The sequence below is a fragment of the Buteo buteo genome, chromosome 15 (assembly GCF_964188355.1).
Source record: "Buteo buteo chromosome 15, bButBut1.hap1.1, whole genome shotgun sequence".
Lineage (NCBI taxonomy): Eukaryota > Metazoa > Chordata > Aves > Accipitriformes > Accipitridae > Buteo > Buteo buteo.
This window is the reverse complement of record NC_134185.1, coordinates 25,036,220-25,057,302: the sequence shown is the minus strand read 5'-3', so window position 1 is coordinate 25,057,302 and position 21,083 is coordinate 25,036,220. Positions and strand designations below refer to the sequence as shown.

At 36.1% G+C, this 21,083-nt stretch overlaps 1 protein-coding gene across 1 annotated transcript in view; it reads left to right on the top strand.

The window, feature by feature from the left end:
* The window catches only part of SLC16A10 (solute carrier family 16 member 10), a 78,092-nt gene extending 57,022 nt beyond the window's left edge, over nucleotides 1-21,070 (top strand). The window contains exons 4-6 of the mRNA XM_075046801.1: nucleotides 11,890-12,033; nucleotides 14,567-14,795; nucleotides 15,993-21,070. Coding sequence (XP_074902902.1) covers nucleotides 11,890-12,033; nucleotides 14,567-14,795; nucleotides 15,993-16,228 — 609 coding nt within the window. The 3' untranslated portion in view covers nucleotides 16,229-21,070. The remainder of the gene's footprint in view (nucleotides 1-11,889; nucleotides 12,034-14,566; nucleotides 14,796-15,992) is intronic.
* The last annotated feature ends 13 nt before the right edge of the window (nucleotides 21,071-21,083 follow it).

Genomic DNA, 21,083 nt, shown 5'->3' with positions numbered 1-21,083 from the left:
CTTGTTTTGTGAGTCACTTGTATTATGTCATAAACTTGCTACTTTTAAAATTTTGTGTAAAATAATGTTTAATATCTAATTGGTATGTCTAGATTTTTTTTACTCAAACTGGAAAAAAACCAATCAGTCTCTATTACTACATTCACTTGCTTTTGTGGGCTGTTGCTCAAGAAACCTGTTCATTTCTTCAGATCTCCTACATCAGTCGTTTGTCTGAAGTCTACTACATCTTTTATTTCCCAGAATCTGCTGTTAGTCTGTTTTGTAATGATGGGATAGTATCTTTTAAATTATGTCCAGTACCAACAGATAACTGTGCGTCAAACAGGTATTTCTCTCTACTGTAGATAATCTAAAAAAAGTTAAAACTGTAGGTATAGCTGTCAATTTTAGCACTATTACCTTTCTCATCCACTTAATCTACCGTATTTCTGTTTCCAATGGAAGACTAACAAGGCACTGGTTTTGTAAAGGTCCAATGTAATTATTAAGAAGATATCTCCGAGACCCCAAATTTTCAGTGGCTTCCCATGCTTTACTTGCTTTTCTAATCTTTGCATTTATCTCCCTTCAGATCTCAACATCTGCTGCAGTTTGATTGCCCAGGTTAGTGAAATTTTCCCCCTCTATCCACTTCTGTAATGATCCTATGCACCCGTTTCTTTCCCAGTATTTCTCAATGTTGATCTGGCAGTATTTATTCTTGGCTAGATTGTCCACTTTTGACACTGGGGGTGGTGGTGGGAAAAGAAATAAATTATTTCCTACTTTATACTTGTAATTGTTATGAAGGCATATTTAGACTGTGTTTTCCAAATAAGTACTGGAGAAGAATAAAAATCATAAGTACAGAAAGAAAAGAAACTGAAAAGAATAAAACAAATGTTTTCTCTTTGTTTAGAAGTGGAAGTAAATGGAAGTTTGCAAAAAAATACCTTAGGTAGCAGGTATACTCAGGTACCAACAATAAGATGATGTTGAAGGATAAGAGCAAAGCAGTCTTCCTCAGGTCTGTCCAATACTAGCAGATTGAAAAATTTGAGTTACATTATGATTTCCTTTGTATCAGTCTGTAACAGCATGCTAGTTAATGTACTCTTGCATAATACAAACTATTCCAACAGCAAACAGAACGTATAGTTTGAAGTCAGATTAAATTGTAAAGTGTAGTCTCTCTTTTTTTTATTTTAATACTATTTTAATGGTAAACTCAGCATCCTGTCTTTGGATGCTTGAAGCACCTTGACCTGAACTAAACTCTTCAAGCTCCACAAGTGCCCAGAAGCCTGAGATCATAGTTGATGGGTTTTTTGTGCTATCCTCATACAGAGTAAAGAAAACTAGTAACCAAAATTAAGTGAAGAACCCTCCTTCACTAATATACAGACCATTTTTTCTGCTTCAAGAAGAGCTGCATAGAAATCTTCTTTGCTTTTTAAAACCTGTTCAGACTTTTGAATTTCTCTCCATGTATTTTGAATTTTCATTTGTGGAAATCCTGGAGCCTAGCTCTTTCCATTTGATTGCCAGTAATTGTCAAGCTGTGAGCTATTTTTCAGGTTCTTTTCTGATGATTGAGTTAAAATTTGTTATTACTACTGAGCAAAATATTTCCTAGGAAAAGGGAGAGGTGGTTTTGGATTGCTCTGGGCAGGAAAGAAAACTGAACATAAATACCTGTATCCTGAGTAAGAGCTATATCTCTGTATGAGGAGGGGAGACTATCATTATCTTCTCTTTGTTGTGTTTTAAATGAAAATATGACTGCTTGATTCAATTTCTCTGGACCCTGATCTGGTAGATATTTGGCAGTATCTTTGGGACTTCCATCTAGAATTCAGACTCTTGTGACAGCTTTCTTCTGTGTGTCCCAGTAGAATGAGACAGGCATTTCACTCAGCTCTGTGAAAGTTGAGGTGATTGTGACCATGTCCACAAGTAGATCTCTAATATTGACGTGTTATGGATGGCCTCAATTATATGGCAGCTGAATAAAAATTTGAGAATCTATGTTTTGATTTTACTCACCTAAGTCTTATGGTTTAGGGAGTCTAGTCCTGAGAGACTTGATAAAAGTAGCACAAATTCTGTTGTGGAGTAAGGAAGTCAACCTCTCAGAAGGTGACAGCATTGTAACATATAGGTAGATGAATGAATCCCAATTTTATTAATCAGTTAACTCCAAGTTAGATGCTTATTGTGTTGTACTTTAGCATAGGTAAAAAATACAATCTTTATGCTCATAAATTTTAGAAGGGGCTACTGTAATTAGCTGCTTTCTCTTCACACAAATGAGTTGTACAATCTTGTCGGGTAATCTTATTTCTAAATTCTACTGGTGAGTTGAAAAATTTACTTGAGGTAAAAGCACTATTTTGTAAATGGAAACCCATCCTTTTGTAAAAGCTTTTTGTTCCTGGCTAATTACTTTCACTGATGCAAATAAACACTTATTTTCATTCTGATCTTAGTCCAGCTTCCAGTGTTTCTCTTTGCCTTTGTTATCTTCCTGTCTGAGTAGTTACAGAACTTATGTTCTCTCCTGATAAGTTTTTCAGTATGGCAGATTCCAGAGACCTTGAATCAGTCTTGTAGCTGTTATTCAATCTGAGGGGTACTTGCCTCACTTGACTTGAAGACCTTTAGTTTGACTGACTAGTCCATACAGTCCAAAGAATAAGAAGCTTCTCCAGAGAGCAATTTGGAGCATCAGGGTCAGGCTTCTGCATTGCCTCTCAAAGAATCTTTTTTTCTCTCTCTCTTTTTTTTTTTATCAGTTAGGAGGACTAGCTGGCTAAGGCAGACATCTTAAGTTCAGCAGTGAGAAGACATCCTTTTGTGACATGTAAATAATGTAGCTAACAATATTCTAATAGAAGTCTTGCTTGTTGTGTTACAATGGTGTTAGCACTCCCCTTTTTCCACTTATTACTTAATTTAATTGGTTAATACACAGTTAGTCCCACTTGTCCTCCCATATAGTCAACTGGAAGCTTACTTTCAGCTTTGCTGAACTGAATTGTCAGAAGGTAAATATATGCTTTCTATAAAAATTATAAAATATTTCCGGCAATGTCTAATTTAGGCAAAAATAAGGAAGGAAATCAGATATTTAACTGAAGTAACTGTAACTACTAACAGTTCTTAGTTTAAAAAAATCACTCTGTTAGCATATCTTTGCACTTATTTCTGGACAAATAACATATGCTGTTATTTCTCTTCCCAGTATTCTTTTACTATTTGTAATTTTAAGCTAGGGTAATGAAGTTTGATCTTATTTGTTTGTAAGTCAAGGCCAAGGCGTTATCATCACAAGGTAGAATAGTACAATACATGTGTTTCTTTTTTTAAAGTTGAGGAAGACTAAACTGGATGTGTAGCAGCAGACTTGTATTAAAATTTTACTTAGTGTGCTAAATTAATCCATACTATAAGCTTTTAATTTAATATTATAAAAAGGATGAACTTGCTATATTGGGTTTTAGTTGCTTCATTTCTATTGGTTCCTTTGCGAATCCATCTTAGATTGTGTTTACAATTAGCCAAAGTGGTTTTTTAATAAGTTCATTGCATACAATGTTAATCATCAGAGGTTAATGAAGTATTTTCTTGTTTCTCTGGGTATTTGTACAGGATATCTTAATCCATTGTTTTGATATTCCATAATTTCTTAATCATAGCATATCATATAATATTCTCAGTTTTAATTATGTAAGTTATAACCTGATAACTTTACCACATTAGTTAAAATGCCACAATGATTTGAAAAGAATTACTTACATTACGCGTCTAAAATTTAAGTAAGTGGACATGTCAAGAAATTCCTTCCTTCAGTCATACGGTTACTCTTAATCAAATGTGCAGCAGAGTTTTACCAAGCTGGAGCTACAAACAAAAGTTTGCAAGTTATAACACTCAGTATCTGTTTGTGACTATACTAAGACATCCATCAAATCACTTCATGAATCGTAGAATGTAAGACTGGAGGTATCCCAGTACCTTATCCAATTTACCCATTTTTTTTGAGTACAGACTTACTTTGGTAAAGGACCTCTTTAAATATTTCTTTTTTAATCTTTTTTCATAAGTCATGCTTATCAAATTTCTGCTTATTGCCTGATCTTTCTTTTGGATTCTGTACACATAATCCACGTCTTTAATAATGAGTAATGACCAAAATAGGACATAATTCTTCAGCTGAGGCCTTACTGGTACTGAGCAGTATGTGAAGGTCACATTGTGTCATGAATTGGTATATTCTATTACTTTTGCGATATGATGACATTATTAGAACATGCTGAAGTTTAATCTGCTAAACCTTCAGTTCCCTTTCTAAAGAGCTGTTGCCAGATCATTCTTCCATGTTGTGTTCATGCATCTGATTTTTACCTCCATAAAGTGTTTTTTGAACATTAATGTTTTTAGGGAAACAAATCATACTTATTTCACACTGTTAACTGAGATGCCAGGTTGCCCAGATCATTTTGAATTCCAGTCTTTTTCTTTACAGTGCCTGCAATACTCATCATTTGATGTAATTTGTAAATTGAGTAAGTATAGTCTCTACTTCACTGTCCATATCATTAATGAAAATCTTAAATATTGGTAGATTTGGGTGGGTTTTTATGGAGTCTTCTTTGGCATATTCAATTCTGCAGTGGATCACTAATTAAAAATAGCTTTTCCAAACATTTGAACATCCATCTTTACAGTTGTTCCATTTAAGTCAGGTATTCCAAACTGGCTTATGAGAATTGTTTCAGAGAATTTCAAAATGCTGGCCAAGATCAGGATTTGTTACATCTGTCCTTCCCTCTGTTATCAAAGTTTGCTACCCACCATGTAATAGAGAGAAATTATTGTTTTCACACAGATTTATGTTGATCGTTACTTAGCGTATGATGTTACCTGTTAGATGTTTATGAATAGTTCTGGTTTTGTTTCCTTTTCTGCTGCTGTTCTGGAAATTCAGGTTAATGTGATTGACCTGTAACTCTCTAGGACTTGCTGATAGTAGCTAATTTTGGACATAGTGGCTAGTTGAGTTTTGAGTAAGATAGGCACAGGAAACATGGCTTCAGGGTTACAAGGAACAGACAGAACTGAGACTAAGTTGTGGATTGTAGTCACAAATGGGAATAAATTTAAAAAATGCTTAAAAAGGGTAAGTTATTTAACAGTTTAACTCTCAGCCCTTGTGTATGTAACACTTCACTTCTTACATATCCCTGGCTTTATTCCTCATCCTTGTTCTCAGTCACTGTGAGCTTCCCCGGATACAGGTGTGCCTTATTTGTCTTGCTGCTGCTGCCCAAGGCACACCAATCCACCAGTATCCTTGTGCCCATTTCTTTATGCTGTCTGTTGTGGCTCCAGTGGGATCCAGTCTCTGTTGGCACCTCCAGGAGCTACTAGTGGAGGATAGGACCTGAAAATATCCTGAGAGATGACGTGGAATGGAAGAGAGAAAGAGCAGAAGTCATGGACTGTCTTGTGCTGCCGTGTAGGGGTTGTCCCCCATGCTTCAGGCTTTTCTCCGTCCCCAGCATGCTTTCTTGCACTATTCCCTGAATATCTTTCAGGCTTACCAATTGGCATTCACCCTCTGAAGACCTGAGAACTGGTTTAATTGCTTTAAAAATGATTAGCATTTGTGACTTTAAGCAGAAAAACTGTTTATTGGTTAAACATTGTCTTGGTTTCTCCAATGGAAGTTTTATGCTATTGGTTGCCTATTTTGATCTTGGAATCATGCTCATCCTTCACATGCTCTTAAAGATAACAGCTCTGAGATTTTTTTTTATTATTATTTCGGGCAAATTTCTTCAGGACCAGGTATTTTTTTGGAAAAAACCAAACAATTTTAGCTATGTAATTGTCAACCTGAGTGTTTCTTAATCTAATCTGAATTCTTAACCTTTTTTAATGTTAAATAGTTTTAACAGTTAACCTGTTAATTGTTATGTTCAGTTTTACTTAAGAAATTCAGATTATACTTGTTCTGAATCTTCATGATACATGGATTATTCTGTTTAATCTGCTTTACTTAGTTGAATAATAGAAAATTTCTGGATTGTCATGTAATAATCACCTTGTTTCTTTAATTTTTCTCCTTGTTCATTATGTAGATTAAATTGATCAGAGATAGAAAGAGGTATTATCACTGTTGTGGCAGGTATGTAAACAGGAATTATATTGACAATGTATATATGCATATTTTTGTCATGTGAAAGCACTTAATTTCTAAAAAATCCTACTGTAGCCATCTTGGGACAATGGCACTCCCTTAAAAATGGATTGCATTAGGTATTAGTAATGCTATTTCATGTCCCTTAACATGAAGATCGTTGTTTCAGTAGATGTTCAGGAGTCAGGAGTTGCTGGTTCGTTTGCTAGTTTTTGGCTCATCAGTAAAAGTTTCTTTCATGGAGTCTGGACCAGAAATGTATTTGCATTAAATTATTTCCCTTGTGCCTAGTATCATATAGTTCTCTGGCAACCAAGTTTCTTTCTCTGATTTTGTAGTGTTGTGTCATGTGTGTCCACCTGTCCACCCTGGCCCCCCTTTTTTTTCTGGTGAGTCCTAGAGAATAAACAGTGACTTGTCCAGAGTTAGTTTATGCTTTTTTTTTTTTTGGCATATCCTGACACTTTCAATCTTCCAGGACAGTTCACTGCAAAATTCTTTATGTATCTTTATCAAGGCACCAGTTAGTATTTTTTCTCTAGGCCTTTGAAGGAATCTGCTTGTTCAGTCAGGCGTGTGGTTGACTTGTTCATTGAAGCAGGGCTGCTGTGTGATGGCACTAACAGCACGGAAAGATTGTGCATCATCAGTAAGGCTGTCCTTTTCTCAGGAGATGTGTGTGGAATAAACATAAGCTTTTAGTTTTTTGAAATTTGGAGGATCTAACTGTAGTCTTGAAGATGAGCACCCATATAATTTTACTACATATACCCACTCCAGTTGCGTCATGTCAATTGCTAATACCTTTACTTGGACATGCACTTAGTTTTTGTTTTTTGCCTTTTTGCACTTGCAGCTTGGAAAAAAAAAATATACTGAGTGATGGAATGACAAGGCCATCATGTCTTCTAATAATACTGAATGGGTTTTTGAAGCCATGGTAGTAATAACCAAATCAATAGATTATGGAGGTATTGCCGTGCCTAGATTGATGGCTAAGTCTTATGTTATACAAGTCTAGAATTATTTTGGGTGCCTGGATTTAAAATTATTGCATGGATAAGAGGGCCAATTAACTACTGAAAAAACAGTATTATTAAAACAGTTCTGGATATTACAAGTGCTTATACCTCAAGGCAGATTCCATACCATAAGCACTGTGATAGATTCCATCTCTGATCACAGTTTTTGCCTGTAAGATAATGTTTTAGACTCATCTGACACCTCAGGCAAAGCTTCACCTTTGTTACCTACAGGCATGGCTCACCACTTTGCATTCCAAGGGATCACAGTTTTGCCTGTATTTCTATACAACTTGTACATTTCTGGAAAGCATGAAGAGTGAAAAGTTTGTGTAGGCTCCTGTTTGGGAAAGAAAAATCAAAACCCAAAGAACCCCCTTCAGATCTTTCAGGAAACTGTTAAGTTTGGAGCAGTTAGGAGTAGTATCTCCAATTTACAGACAGCACCAGCAGTACTCTGTGAACATTTCCTTTTATCCTTACACTGGTTCTGAAGGAGCGTGTAGTTTAACCCTAGCCAGCAACTAAGCACCATGTAGCTGTTCACTCACTTTCCCCCCACCCAGTGGGATGGGGGAGAGAATCAGAAAAAAAAGAAAGTAAAATTCCTGGGTTAAGAACAGTTTAATAGGACAAAGGAAGAAACTAACTGATAATAATAACAATCAAATGACAATAATAAAAGGATTGGAATATACGAAACAAGTGATGCGCAATGCAATTGCTCACCACTTGCTGACTGATGCCCAGTTAGTTCCTGATCAGCGATCCACCTGTCCTGGCCAGCCCCCCCCCCCCTCCCCCCCCCAGTTTACATGCTGGGCCTGATGTCACATGATATGGAATACCCCTTTGGCCAGTTTGTCCTGGCTCTGTCCCCTCCCAACTGCCTGTGCCCCTCCAGCCTTCTTGTTGGCTGGGCATGAGAAGCTGAAAAATCCTTGACTTGTTGCTAAGTAGTGTTTAGACTAACTGAAAACATCAGTGTGTTATCAACATTCTTCTCCTACTAAATCCAAAACATAGCACTATACCAGCTACTAGAAAGAAAATTCACTCTAACCCAGCTGAAACCAGGACAGTGTCAGACATCAGGGCTTGAAGAAAACGGTGGGTTTTATGTGCTCAAACTTTTCTAGGTTATATATTGCTGTTGGCCATCTTCTTCAGTGAGAAAGAGATTGCATTGCATTTAGCCTACTAAAGCCTTACTTGATTGGGAATTCCCAAAATGGAATATACACAGGAAGAAAGCAGTTGACAGAAAGAATTGTTTCTTACTAGTTCATTATCACTTCGTTCAGGTTCTTTGTATTTGGAAAAAGAAACTAGAGCTACACTCAGTTTGCTCTATCTTTGATTTGGTGCATGAATATAGTTGAAATGTGTGTGTGTTGAATGGAAGATCTTGGCAAAATTGGGGTCTTGGTTGGATGGAGAGAGGTTAGCCAAGACAGTATATCTGAAAGCATTCCAGCCACTACCAAGTGGCTAATCTTTCTTCTAGTCTTAACTTAATAGTAATGAGAATTTGGACAGTAAGAACTGAGTTTGTATGCATTACTCTGATAATACAGAGCAAGGGTATAAGGTAGAATGTTGGTGCCAGGGATGCATTCAGTTATATTGTCCACACTCTATGTCTTGATCTGGAAAATTGGATTTTACAAAGATAACTGATTTTAAATAGTAAAGAAGCTGTGCTTGTCTGGAAAATCTTGTACTAGTTGGCTCAGGGAAAATTACAGGCCTTTTCTACATCTGGAAAAATCAGACCTGCAATTCAGCATGCACACAGCTCTGACTGAAGAGTTGGCTACATTACTGAGAACAGGCAAAACCCACAGGGAAATGCTTTGGCCTTTGATGTGTCTGTGTGCCTGGGTTCCTATTTGACTGCTGTAGTTAATGCCTAAAGAGTCATACAATTACAGCCTGTATAGTTCTGTGGTGACAAGAGTGTTAATGCATGAGATGCTGCCTGTGAAGGTTCACAAGTAATTGCCCATCATGGGATTTTTGAGTAGTTCTATCAGCTAAAAATCTGTGGAAATCTTGTTGGAGCTACTTCATCATAAATACATTTAACCTATAGTTACAAGAAATGTCTCTAAGTCCATAATGAGTTAGAGTACTGAATTAATCCTGAATCACTGTATTTTCAGATATTCAGTTAATAATACTGCTGTTAGTTACAGCTTACTTAGTGACTGTATCATTGAAGATTGAATATGCTGTTAAGGATCAGAGGGTCAGCTCTGGGATCAGACCAGGTTGCTCAGGGCTTTGTGCACTTGGGTATGGAAAACCTCCAAGGAAGGAGACTGAAGGAGCTCTCTGGGCAGCCTGTGCCACTGCCTACTGCCCTCCTATGGAAAAGTTTCTCCTTACATCTACTTGGTAGCTCTCTTTAAGGTTATGGTATGCTTAAGAGGAGTGAAACCTAAAAAAATAAATACTAATTTAGATATTTGAAGATTGAGATGAGTAGTGGTTATTTTCCTACTTAAGGAGTTGATTGAATCCAGTGTTTTCCCCCATGGATCTAAGAGGACAGCATTTTACCCTCAGGGTGCTGCTTTGAGAAATTCAGTTAGTCAGCTGCATATGTGGGGTTAATAGTTATCTAGATGTAGAGCTTTATCTTACCTCTTTGAAAGCCTCTGGGGAGTGGATGAATCAGGTCTGTTAATTAAACAAGGTAGAGGCTGCAGAAACATGAAACAGGTGACAAGAATGGCAGAAAACACCTTGGCTTCTGTCATGGGCTGGGATAGCAGGTGTTGACAGGCACATAAAGGTGGGTGTAGGAAAACTGTCAGCTTTTCACCTTCTCACGTTTGACAGAAAGGGAATAAATAGAACAACTTATCTTTTATGTTTAAATATCATTCCAGATGAAAAACTTCAGATTCTGTTCCCAAATGTGTCTTAAAGAAAAGAAAAAAAAAATAAACTAAAACATAGAAAGAGCAAGCTTCTGTCTTCAGTTGAAGTTAGAAGTTAATCTTTAAAAACAAAACCACTAACCCTGCTTTTTATTTCCTTTCTGACCAAATCAATTATATTGGACAAATTAATATTAGATTTAATAGACTTTCTGTGACATGTAAATAAAACCCAACTGATTTTTTTACTTAAGAAAATCGCCATCGCTCGGCAAATCCTGTTGATGTTTCAGTCAAAAAAGGCTCTGCTTGTATACTAACACTCTGGCCAGGAAAGTATCTGGACTATTTTGCTCTCAAAGTATTTACTAAAACTGAACTTTTCCATTTTGTAGGTAGGAAATCAAGGGTTCTCTAGTTTGAAGTGGTATCACATAATCAGAATTAGTAACAAAAATCGGTGTGCAGCTTTTGCCATACAGGTCTGTCAGCCTGTGGTCACCTTGTCTCTCAAATGTTTTTACTACATCTTTACTTAAAATCAGTTTATTCTGGTTGCTTCTTCATACCTCTGAGTCTTTACAGTTTCTTGTTCAGAACTAGTAATAAGCACAGAGATCATAGGACTATGCAAATTACTTTTACATCTTCTAATGCCCGCTTTGGCATATTTGGTATTGTCAAGCATGTTTCAAAAAGTGATTGTGCAAAAAATATTTCTTACGGGTAATTTCTAGTCTTCATGGTTGATTTAAAAAAAAACACAACAAAAAACAAACAACCCCCCGCCCCCCCCCAAAAAAACCCCAAAAAACCCCAAAACAACAAAACAAAAACCTCCAAACCAAAAACCAAACACAAACCAACAAAAACTGGTGTGGAACCAGAAAGAATATTAAAAAAAAAAAAAAATCCAAATCCATCAAGACAGTCTTGTGTGTGTGTGTTTTTTTTTTTTTTTTTTTTAACATGACTTGAAAGGTTAGAATTACTGACACTGGTAGTTCATCACATTGTAGTTGATAGTCTACTGTCAGTCAGTTGCTTCAGTTCTTTAGGCTGAAGTGGCTGATAAATCATTCTTCCAGTCTGCCCTAGTCATTGCTGATGTAGCTGCACCCTCTCCTGGAAGAGCTTGCTGTTGTGTTTGGCACTGCAGGTGGTTCCTGCTCCTCTTCGTCCTTGCCCCTGGATGTCATGGATGTTGGGATGAGGCAGTCTGGAGGGCCCTTCCTACTTGCACTGTCTGGCCTCCAGCTCTCTGCCCCTCTGCTTCTTGCTCCTGCCTGGATCTCCGTTGCAAGTTTGGTAGCATGTATCTCTGTCTTAATGCACAGAACAGTACTGCGGTGATACTCATTAATCATTCAGTACCTTCAGACCTGAGAGCAGGCCCCAGCCAGTGAAGCAACCCATTCTAGACAGTCCTTGTGGATTCTGCCTTATGTTAGATCTATGACTAGTAAGTTAGACGTGGTTGTGGAGAACACTTCTAGTTTCCCTTCAATTTTCTTGGTATTAAACGCAGCCTTGCTGTTTTCTTTTATTAAGTTCCTTAATTGTGAATAAAGCAACAACACATTTCAGATTGTTTTTATTGTATTGCACTTAATACTGATAAGCCAGTGTGAAACTTATTTTAAAATCTGTAGAAGCAGAGTAAGTTAGTTGACCATTTGTAGCCATATTTGTAAGTCTGAGATTCACAGATTACTCCTACTTAAGTTTTCTAAGGTTTATCTTCCTTCTAATTCTAAAGCCAGTTTATTTTCTCAACCTTCTTCTTAAACAGATGAAGCATGTAAAAGACAGATTTGATGACAGCGTGCCAGAAGAAGTGCTTCTGCTGTGTCTGGGCATTACTTCAGGAGTTGGCAGATTGATCTTTGGCAGAGTTGCAGATTATATTCCTGGTGCAAAAAAAGTTTATTTACAGGTATGTCTGCACACTGTTCTGAAGGAATATACAAACAATATTCTGAAGGCTCTAGTTGCAGGTGCTCCTTTTTCCTCTTTTTAATGCTAAGGAAACATGTCTACTACTTGCTGGCTGTTTTCAGCTGGGAAAGAAAGAAATTATCATTAGCATGTGAGTGAGAGAACCTTTGGGGATTCTCTAGATTCTGCTTTCCCTGTTTTATCCCATGATTTCATAATGGTTGCAAAACTATTACTTTGTTTCCCTATGTTCTTCTGTTAAGGATTTTGAATCTCTTTATGTTTGATAGGTGATAATTTGGTGTTAAGTATGTTCTGTGCATAGTGCACACGGGTAAAGCTATGGGAATATAAGAGGTACTTAGTTGAGATATTGCTGAATGGAGGGGGTTACTTGCAGAAAGAGTCACAGCTTCCAGAAATGCTGAAGCTTGGGGATGAAGGAGAGTATACACTTTTTTCCCCTCTGGACTTATAAACGATATTTTTTTGAGAAAGTAGCAGTGTTAGTGTAGATTTTGGAAAAGCTTTAGTTAGTAACTTGGATGTTACCAACCACTGGGTGTTCCTGTTTTGTTGTTTTAAAATGAATAACAAGGGAGACATCTAATGGCTGTTATCTGTACTACATTATTGAAAACAAAAATTCTTATGAAAGACCCACCTTTCTGAAGATGGAGTATTTGCTGCCATAGTTAGATAAAATTAGATTCCCTGATGATAGAGACTGGAACTGTACCTCATTCATTTGCATTGATTTAATACCTATTGTTACACTTTCAGGAAGTGTCAAGATAAAAAATAAAAAGGCAGCATTGAGATGTTACATGATTTCCAAAGTGCAAATACCAAACCTGCAATAAAACTACAAGCTTTTTAATTCTTTTCCTTGAATAACTAGAACTGAGAACTATGGACTTTTGTTTAGGGCATGAACTAGGTGCTTCTGAGTACTGTTGGTTTCACCTAGTTTTAAGCAGGAAAAACATGTTAACTTTTGCTAAGTCATGCCCCAGCACCTCCAGCTCTCCTGTTTCAAATCAGCATTTTTGAGGGAAAGTGAATGTTCACCTCAAGTATTATTCTGCCTTGACCAACAGTTCATATTATCATCCTATCTCATGCAAAAACTATTTAAGAATTAATTTTGACTAATGCAAATGAAACCTCTTTTGTCTTAGAACTTTACTGTCTTATAATTGAACAACTTAACAAGAGTTCTACCCAGCAAGTTCAACCTTCATCTTCTGTTTCTGCATTCTTTGTTAGGGACCTGTTTTGCTGGATTTTGCTTTATAAATTCTGTCTGTAGTAACAGAACGATACATTCTGTCTCTTCTGGATACAAAGTTTAGCGATTCTGGTTTTAGTGCTGCTTTTACCATAATGTGATGAAACAAAGAATCTGGTCAACAATATCTTGTTTAGAGTTTGTCTACAGATAACCACATTACTACTTAGATATAAACTCATCTCAAATAATATTTGTATTTTCTGTATCAGAATATACAGAACTGAGAATTTCTTCACCTCTGTCCTTAAGTTCCTATAAGAAGCCCAGTTCTTCAGTGTTTCTATTTCTGTACCATGTTTCAGTTGCTTCACAACAGTTTTTCTTTAGTATGCTAAATAAAGTACCTTACCTAAAAAAATTATGCTGTCTTGAAAGTTAAGTTTCATCTAGCTGTCTGCTTAAAAACTTTTCCTAATAAGTGACACTAAATAAATTACTTTATCTGTCAAAAAATTGTGATGTCTAGTAGTTTTTAAGTGACCTTGTTTTTCTTTAATGGTCTACAAGTGACCAATGCATAATGTTTGGAAAATGTGTTTGTGCAGTTAGGTGGGAAATTGGTTTCCTATGCCAACATGTGAATGGTGCATTTTCTTTTTAATTCTGCTTCATTTTGCTGAAAGACAGTTTTATTCCTTTAATTTACAACAAACAAATAATAATCTTAGATTAAATTATAATACAAAATCTTTATAAGTATGCATGGCTACAGGAATACAGCAAGATACCTTCATGTGGAAAAATTGAAATGAGACTTTAAAATACTACCTCTGTGGAATATAAGCACCCAGAAGTAGTCACTCATAATACTGATATTTTTACTTAAATTACGACAGTGAGGAGTCTAATTATAGTGGTTTAGCTATATTAAACTTTTGCTATTTTTGTGGCTTTCATTTGTGAAAAGAGCAGAGAGTAACTTTTCAAAAAATGTTGGTGCATGAGAAATGGCCTTACATAATTAGTGCAGGATAGTCGATTAGAAGTGCATTTTGAAAACTTGTGAAATGGGTAGTGGAATTTCTTTGATTGCATGTCATGATAGTTATATTTGTTTCTTTTTTCTTGGTATGTAACTTCTGATGGTAGTAATCCATGGAGACTGCTTATATTTATTTTAAAGTAAATACAGGTAGACAGTTTAATTCACTACAAATGCTAGAAAGCTCATCTGTTCCCTTAATCTTTGCTGATTTGATGCAACATGTTTTTATGTTTTTCCCTTGGTCATGTTTAGGTGGTCTCATTCTTCTTTATTGGCCTGATGTCTATGATGATTCCACTGTGCAACGTCTTTGGAGGTCTCATTGCTGTCTGTCTCTTCATGGGCCTGTTTGATGGGTGCTTCATTTGCATTATGGCTCCTATTGCCTTTGAGCTTGTTGGGGCTCAGGATGTCTCCCAGGCCATAGGATTTCTGTTAGGATTCATGTCAATACCAATGACAGTTGGTCCACCCATTGCAGGTAAGTATAGATATGGTCTGTAGCAGTGAGTATGTTTCTATGGTTGCATGGCTTTTTGGCCATATTTTCCATTCCTACATCATATGCAGTGCACTTACTTGGAATTTTCTTGGTACTGACTCCAGAATATATGGTGAATTTAACTCCTGCTCGTGAGTTGTTAATTTACTGTACTCTTTAAAGTTTGCTTCAGCCTTTTTTTAAGCTGTGCAGATCTAAAACGTTCCTCAAAAGAAAGATAGAGTTCCAGTTGGATTGAGGACCTGACATCTTCCATACTGTTGAGGTGACAGCCTTTAGGTTGATTTTGTTACAGAAGGACTCCACATTAGAATCTGAAAGTTAATTGGACTCAAATTTGCTCAGGCAAAAACAATTGTGAGGTTAAAAGCTCCAGTCACTTTAATTGCTGCTTATAAGTAGGAACACTGGCTTTTTTCATTCTCTGGTGGGACACTGACAAAGTACAGGTTTTGAAGATGAAAACTGGAAGTTATTTGGGACGTGGAAATAGCTTAAGCTATAATTCTTACCACTGATGGTCTTCAATCATAATTTACCTTAAGGTCTTGTGAGTGCTACTGAAAGATACTTAGTAAGACGTAACTGAACTATGCAGCATTATGAAGAACAACATTTTAAAGCTAGAACAGCATAGACTAAGTGCTTCCTGATCTGGATACATTATCACAGCTATTAATACTTAAATAGAATTTGATTAATGGGAGGGTTTTTTGAGAGAGCAATTAGAGTGAATTGTTGGAAAACACACTTTTTAATAAGAGGCTACCAGGAATGCAATATATGCAGTATATCTGGAATAAGATTGAGGCACCTTGATCAAAGGCAAGTGTTACCAAAAGAGGGAGAATTTCTCCAACTCATTGCAAGATTCAAGTGCTAGAGAAGCTAAAATAAGCAACTTTCAAATAGGAAATATGGTATGTGTTTTTAATGATGGGTGGTAACTAAGCAGTCGAGTGGTGACTTACTGAGTTCTTTGTTGCTTGGAGTCTTTAAATCAACTCTGGAATACCTTTCTACCTACATATACCTATGTTTGGCCATCCGGTAGTCAGATTAGTGGTTATAATCATCTATGCCAGCTCTCAAGTTTCTGAATCCAGAGAAAAGACATGTCTTTTGTAGATTCTCAAGGCCCCATTATTTATCTGTGGTAACTTTCTGGTTTTCCAGGTTTGTTGCGTGATCGCCTCGGCACCTATGATATAGCATTCTACCTGGCTGGGGTCCCTCCCCTGATTGGCGGGGCTGTATTATGTTTGATCCCCTGGGTTCATGAACGGCAGAAATTAAAAGAAAGAGCAAAACCTGTTGATGGAGAAACTACTGAGAAAATGCTGGAAAACGAAACCACTTTGGTGTCAGACACTACAGAAAAGCCAGTCAAAGAAATGGAATCTGGTTTTTGATGCTTTCTTTTCCTGTACCAGCCTGATGTTCTTCTACCGAAGCTAGATTTGTACTTTTTGGACTATGAGATACTAAAGAAGTCTTGAACTATTGCTCAAATTGCAAAACTGCTATAAGAATCTTTTATACCATTGAACTTGTTTTTGATGAGTCATTGAGTTTGATTTCAAACCACATTTTCAAGGTATTTGAAGTTTTGTAGCATTAGTGTGTATGTGTGTCGTGATTCTGTGTGTGAAGAGAATATTTTTCTAACTCATCAGAACCTGTTTCTGGAAGTGGTGAAAGCTGTTTTTGGTTCACTGACCCAGGATTCTTCAATAACTTTTATGGTCTTTTCAATGCAGGCTCACCGTGGGTGTTTATACTCGAAAATGTAGTAGCTCTTATGACTGATTTCTTTTGAAGTTTCTCATGCTGTTTTACAGTCTTACAATTCTATATCATGAACATGAATATGCATCTTTTTGATTGCTATAACTCTTGCTGAAATCATTTTGCGTTAGAAAGCTAAATTATTAAACTTCTGTTTTATTTTCTCTAAATACCCCAGCCAGCTCAGTTTGCTTAAACACTCACCTGTTTTTGCATTCACCTTTTCACAGTAGCCCAAACAAAGAACATTAAAGATGAAATTTTTGATGGGCACATGTTTTGAATATGTGCAAACTAAGCTCCGAGTACAAACACATTCAGAAGTAAAGCTGCTGAATGATAGATATTTTTTTTTATTTGGTGAAGGCAATACTATTAATGTATATGTGTACATTTTTTTTTTCAGCTAATCCTTGGAATAGCTGGTAGTTTTGAAATTGTACTGACAGCAATACTTTGGAGCAGTGTTGTGAATTAGACTAAATTTCAAATTATTCTGTTGTACTTGTTAGGTTCTTTTTCTAGTCTTAAAACCAAGACAGCTTTAAAGGATACATTCTAAGTGCAATAAGTTTTTTTGTTTTTTTTTTTTTAATGTGGAAATATATACAAGCTATTAAAATGACATTCAACAACTGAAGATTTTTTTGCACTAAGTGAACATGCAGGTTTATTATAGGTCTTTATAGCTGTGTTCAATTGTGTGTAGGATATAGCTCCATATTTTATTCAAATATAAAGAAATGTCTTTTTATGTCCTATTTCTTACTTAACATACTAAACATATGACCCTATTACTTATGTATTCTTAGGTGTTATGCACTGTTTGTCAAGCAGGTATTTCTGAAAACCTCTTTCTCTGGAAAAATATTTTAAAGTGTAATACTTTGAGATGAAAACACTGCTTTTCAGTTTATCATAAAACACTTCCAAGTACATTGTTCATTTGTGGATATGGATCGGCAATGCAGTGGAATACTTAATCATTCTTTATTTCAGGTCCACTCAATAACAACAATTTTTGTTTTCTTGCTTAGAAGTGTCATAGCAAAGAGTAAACTAAATGTGATCTGAAGACAAAATGCACATTTAAGTGCATTTTCTTAATTAGTAACAATACCTCTTCTTTACATAAGCCACGGAGGCATACTGTTTTAAAATCATAACTTTTATTTTCTTTTCTATTTTTATTATTTTTTCCCCAGAGTTGTAGTAAATTGCTCAGAAAGCCCATGTATGTTTGTGATATAAGATATAAAAAATTAGCAATACTATTGCATAGAATGTTTATATCTAGCAACTTATAAAAGTTCTTTAAAAATAATCATGCAAAGCATGCTAATTATTGGAGACCAAAGCTCATACCTTTTTCATATTGCAGAATTTCAATCCCTGCTTTATGTGAGTGAGTTTTAAAAGAATCGAATCTTAAAATGTTAGAGGTGCATGGGAGGGACTCGGAGGTGGGAAAAAAAACCCCAAACCCATCTGTAAAACAGAGGTCCCTTTAGGTTCACTGGGACTTGTGCTTCGGCACCTCATAAGTACTTCTAAAACTTTGATTGAAATATACATAGTATTGTTAATTGACTACAAAGTGCTGCCTTCACTACAAAAATGATGTTAACAGCCTATGCTGTTGTTGTCTGAAGTATTTCTGTAGAACATGTTACTCAGTATTATCGTCTATTTGGGCAATGCAAAAGGTGTTGAGTAAGTGTAGTTAGTAAAAGCCTCTTGTTTCCTATGGCTTTGTTATGAAAAATTAGTATTCATCACAGAACTTACATTTCATGTGTTTTAGTGTTGAGTTTTTAACCAAAACCAAGGCTGCTTTTTAGCACTGATGCAATTTGAAATCATTGTGACCAGGTATCTTGATGTAATTGTGGCATCTTCCTGATTTGCTGCTCTGTACCCCTATAAATTATCTGGGAGAGAATATCAAGTAATTGTTGTTAAGTTTTAGAAATAATACAGAAATAGTATGGATTAATTATTGCCATGCCCTTTAAAAACATACCTGTACTTAAAAATCCAAACTCTCATATTTGAGTAACTAAAAAAGTAAATTCTGCTCACAAATATGAAGGACACATTAAAAAAAAAACAAACAAACAAAAAACCCAAACCAAACAACAAAACCAAAACACACAAAAAAACCCCCAACCCCAAAACAAAAACCAAATGCAGAGACTTTAGAAAGAGGGTATGATGAGTGAAAAATTGTTCAGGAGTGATTACTATGTTAAAACCAGCTAGTGAATGGGATGTCAGACAAGAGGGAAACAGAGTATAGGGGTAAGAAAGCTATGTTGGTGTGATGATGTTGGAATAATGAATCTATTTCTGAAGCCTGTGCTTGTTTAACAACAATGCTAAAATTGGAAAGGCTTCAGAAAAAAATGACTTTTCAGGAAAGGTAAAAAAAAGTAAATTAATGCATGAGAATTCTGTTAGCATCGTTACTGTTAGCTTGCATCTATGGGGGAAATGTCCAATAGAAAATGTTCTTTATTGGACATAAGCATAAGAAGATTGTGTTGTAAAGCTAGGTAAGATGTAGGTTAAATGAAAGTGAAGTTCAGATTGTTAGCGGTGAGGGTAACCATTGAGAAACTTACTTAGAGATATAGTGGATTCTGTATGCCCTGAGGTTTTAAAAATAAGCTTAGCTGTCTCCCTTTAAAAAAATGAAGCCAGACCCAACCGAACCCCAAACACAAAAAAACCCAACACAAGTAGCAACTATTTAGTACATTTATGAAAAAAATGATTGAATAATGTAGAAACAGTTGTTATCCTGAAAACTAGGAGAGAAAAGCACTGAATAGTCAATTTTTATTTTGACTGAGTAAATGTAAATAAATTTTCGTAACAAAATTTAATTTTTGTTATGAAAACCTGTTCATGGGAAACCTGCTGAACTCATGTTTTGATGACCTAATTCATGCCAGATTTAATCTTGTTGGGGATAGATTCTAAAATTAAAATACTAGCTTAGTTCAAGAAAACCCTTAAATCATTCAGATTTATCCCTCTCTTCAGAACAGTTCATAGAGTACTTTTCATAGACATTGTTCTCCCATCCTATAAACAGAGTAATCATCATCTTTCTGTTAAATGTTCTCAGGGTGAGCTTCAGAAGAAATTGGGTAGAAAGAAGTTCACTTAAAATGGCAGTGTGAAATTTCCAGTCCTACTTTATGCTGTAATTGAATACACCAGATCTTGAAAACCAAGACTAATTTTGAGCAAGGGGCTGGTTTTCTGTGTGGCTGACACTTACCTCTTTTCAGTAGGTATGAGATCCTTGTAAATCTTAATATAGCTGTTCAGCAAAGAGTCTTAAATAATGAAAACCCTTCAGGTTCTTATTTACATCTAAGCTATGCAACAATATACAATGTATAATTAATAAAAAAAAGTATTGTGAATTTATTCTGGCTACATGTTAGAAAACCTGTACAAGTCTCAAACCAAGACTTCAAATTAACTTACTCTTTGTTAGAATTTCTTTCATCCAGATCTTTGTCTGTTCAGCATTAACATTGAATTTTTTTTCCCTGAGTTTTTATTTTCAACGACCATTAATGGACCTTCCTACATTGTTCACTGAACTCAAAGATGACGTAGCCGTTCTGTGGCCATCCTTCAGGGTATATTCAGGATCAGATGAGGTAGACAACTGACATTTTTCTCCTTTGGCTCTTCATGCACAGCGCTGACATGGGGCAGCGCCCTGCTTCGCTGCTTGCTGCATGGGAGCCCACGTAGCAGGGCTCAGCCGTCCTCTCTGAGCAGGGAGCAGAGGTGCTGCCTTGCTTGGGGCCCGAGTTGCCCTCTGGGGAGCTGGAAGTGTTATGGAAGCTGACTTCCAGGCATCTTCACTCTCCTGTTGGAAGTGACCCTCTGATATGAAGAGCGTGTGTATGTATGTGTATATAAATACAATGTGTTTTGACCAGGGCATACACAAACATTCTCCATTTAACTACAGGAGCTGTAGCACTGGAATGTGGGAGACAGCTGAGGAAAAAGTAATTGTTTTCATTTGTGTGTTTCACTGTTGACAAGCACAGCACCATTACAGTTCCAGGCAGCCAGTGAGTTTCTAGTCGTGTAAACTTCTGTCATATTTTCAGTATGCCTTTTAGTCTTACATATGTATATTGTGTCAACATTTTTAATGTTTCAGAACTGCATATGCTAAGATTAGAGTGATTTTATACTAAAATGTGTGCTAATATTGATAACACTGACATGTTTAAGTATCTTTATAGACATCATCTTTTGTATGTTGTTTTTGATATTAAAGGATATACATTTTGCTAGCCTTAACTCCCATTCTTTCAAGTTCTGCGTTGTTAGAAGGGTAAGAAATGAATGTCTAATGTTTTTCATGGTGCTGAAGTAACTGTGATCAGTCTCAAATTATTCAGAATAAAGATGGTAGTTCTTAAGTGCCCCATTTGTTAC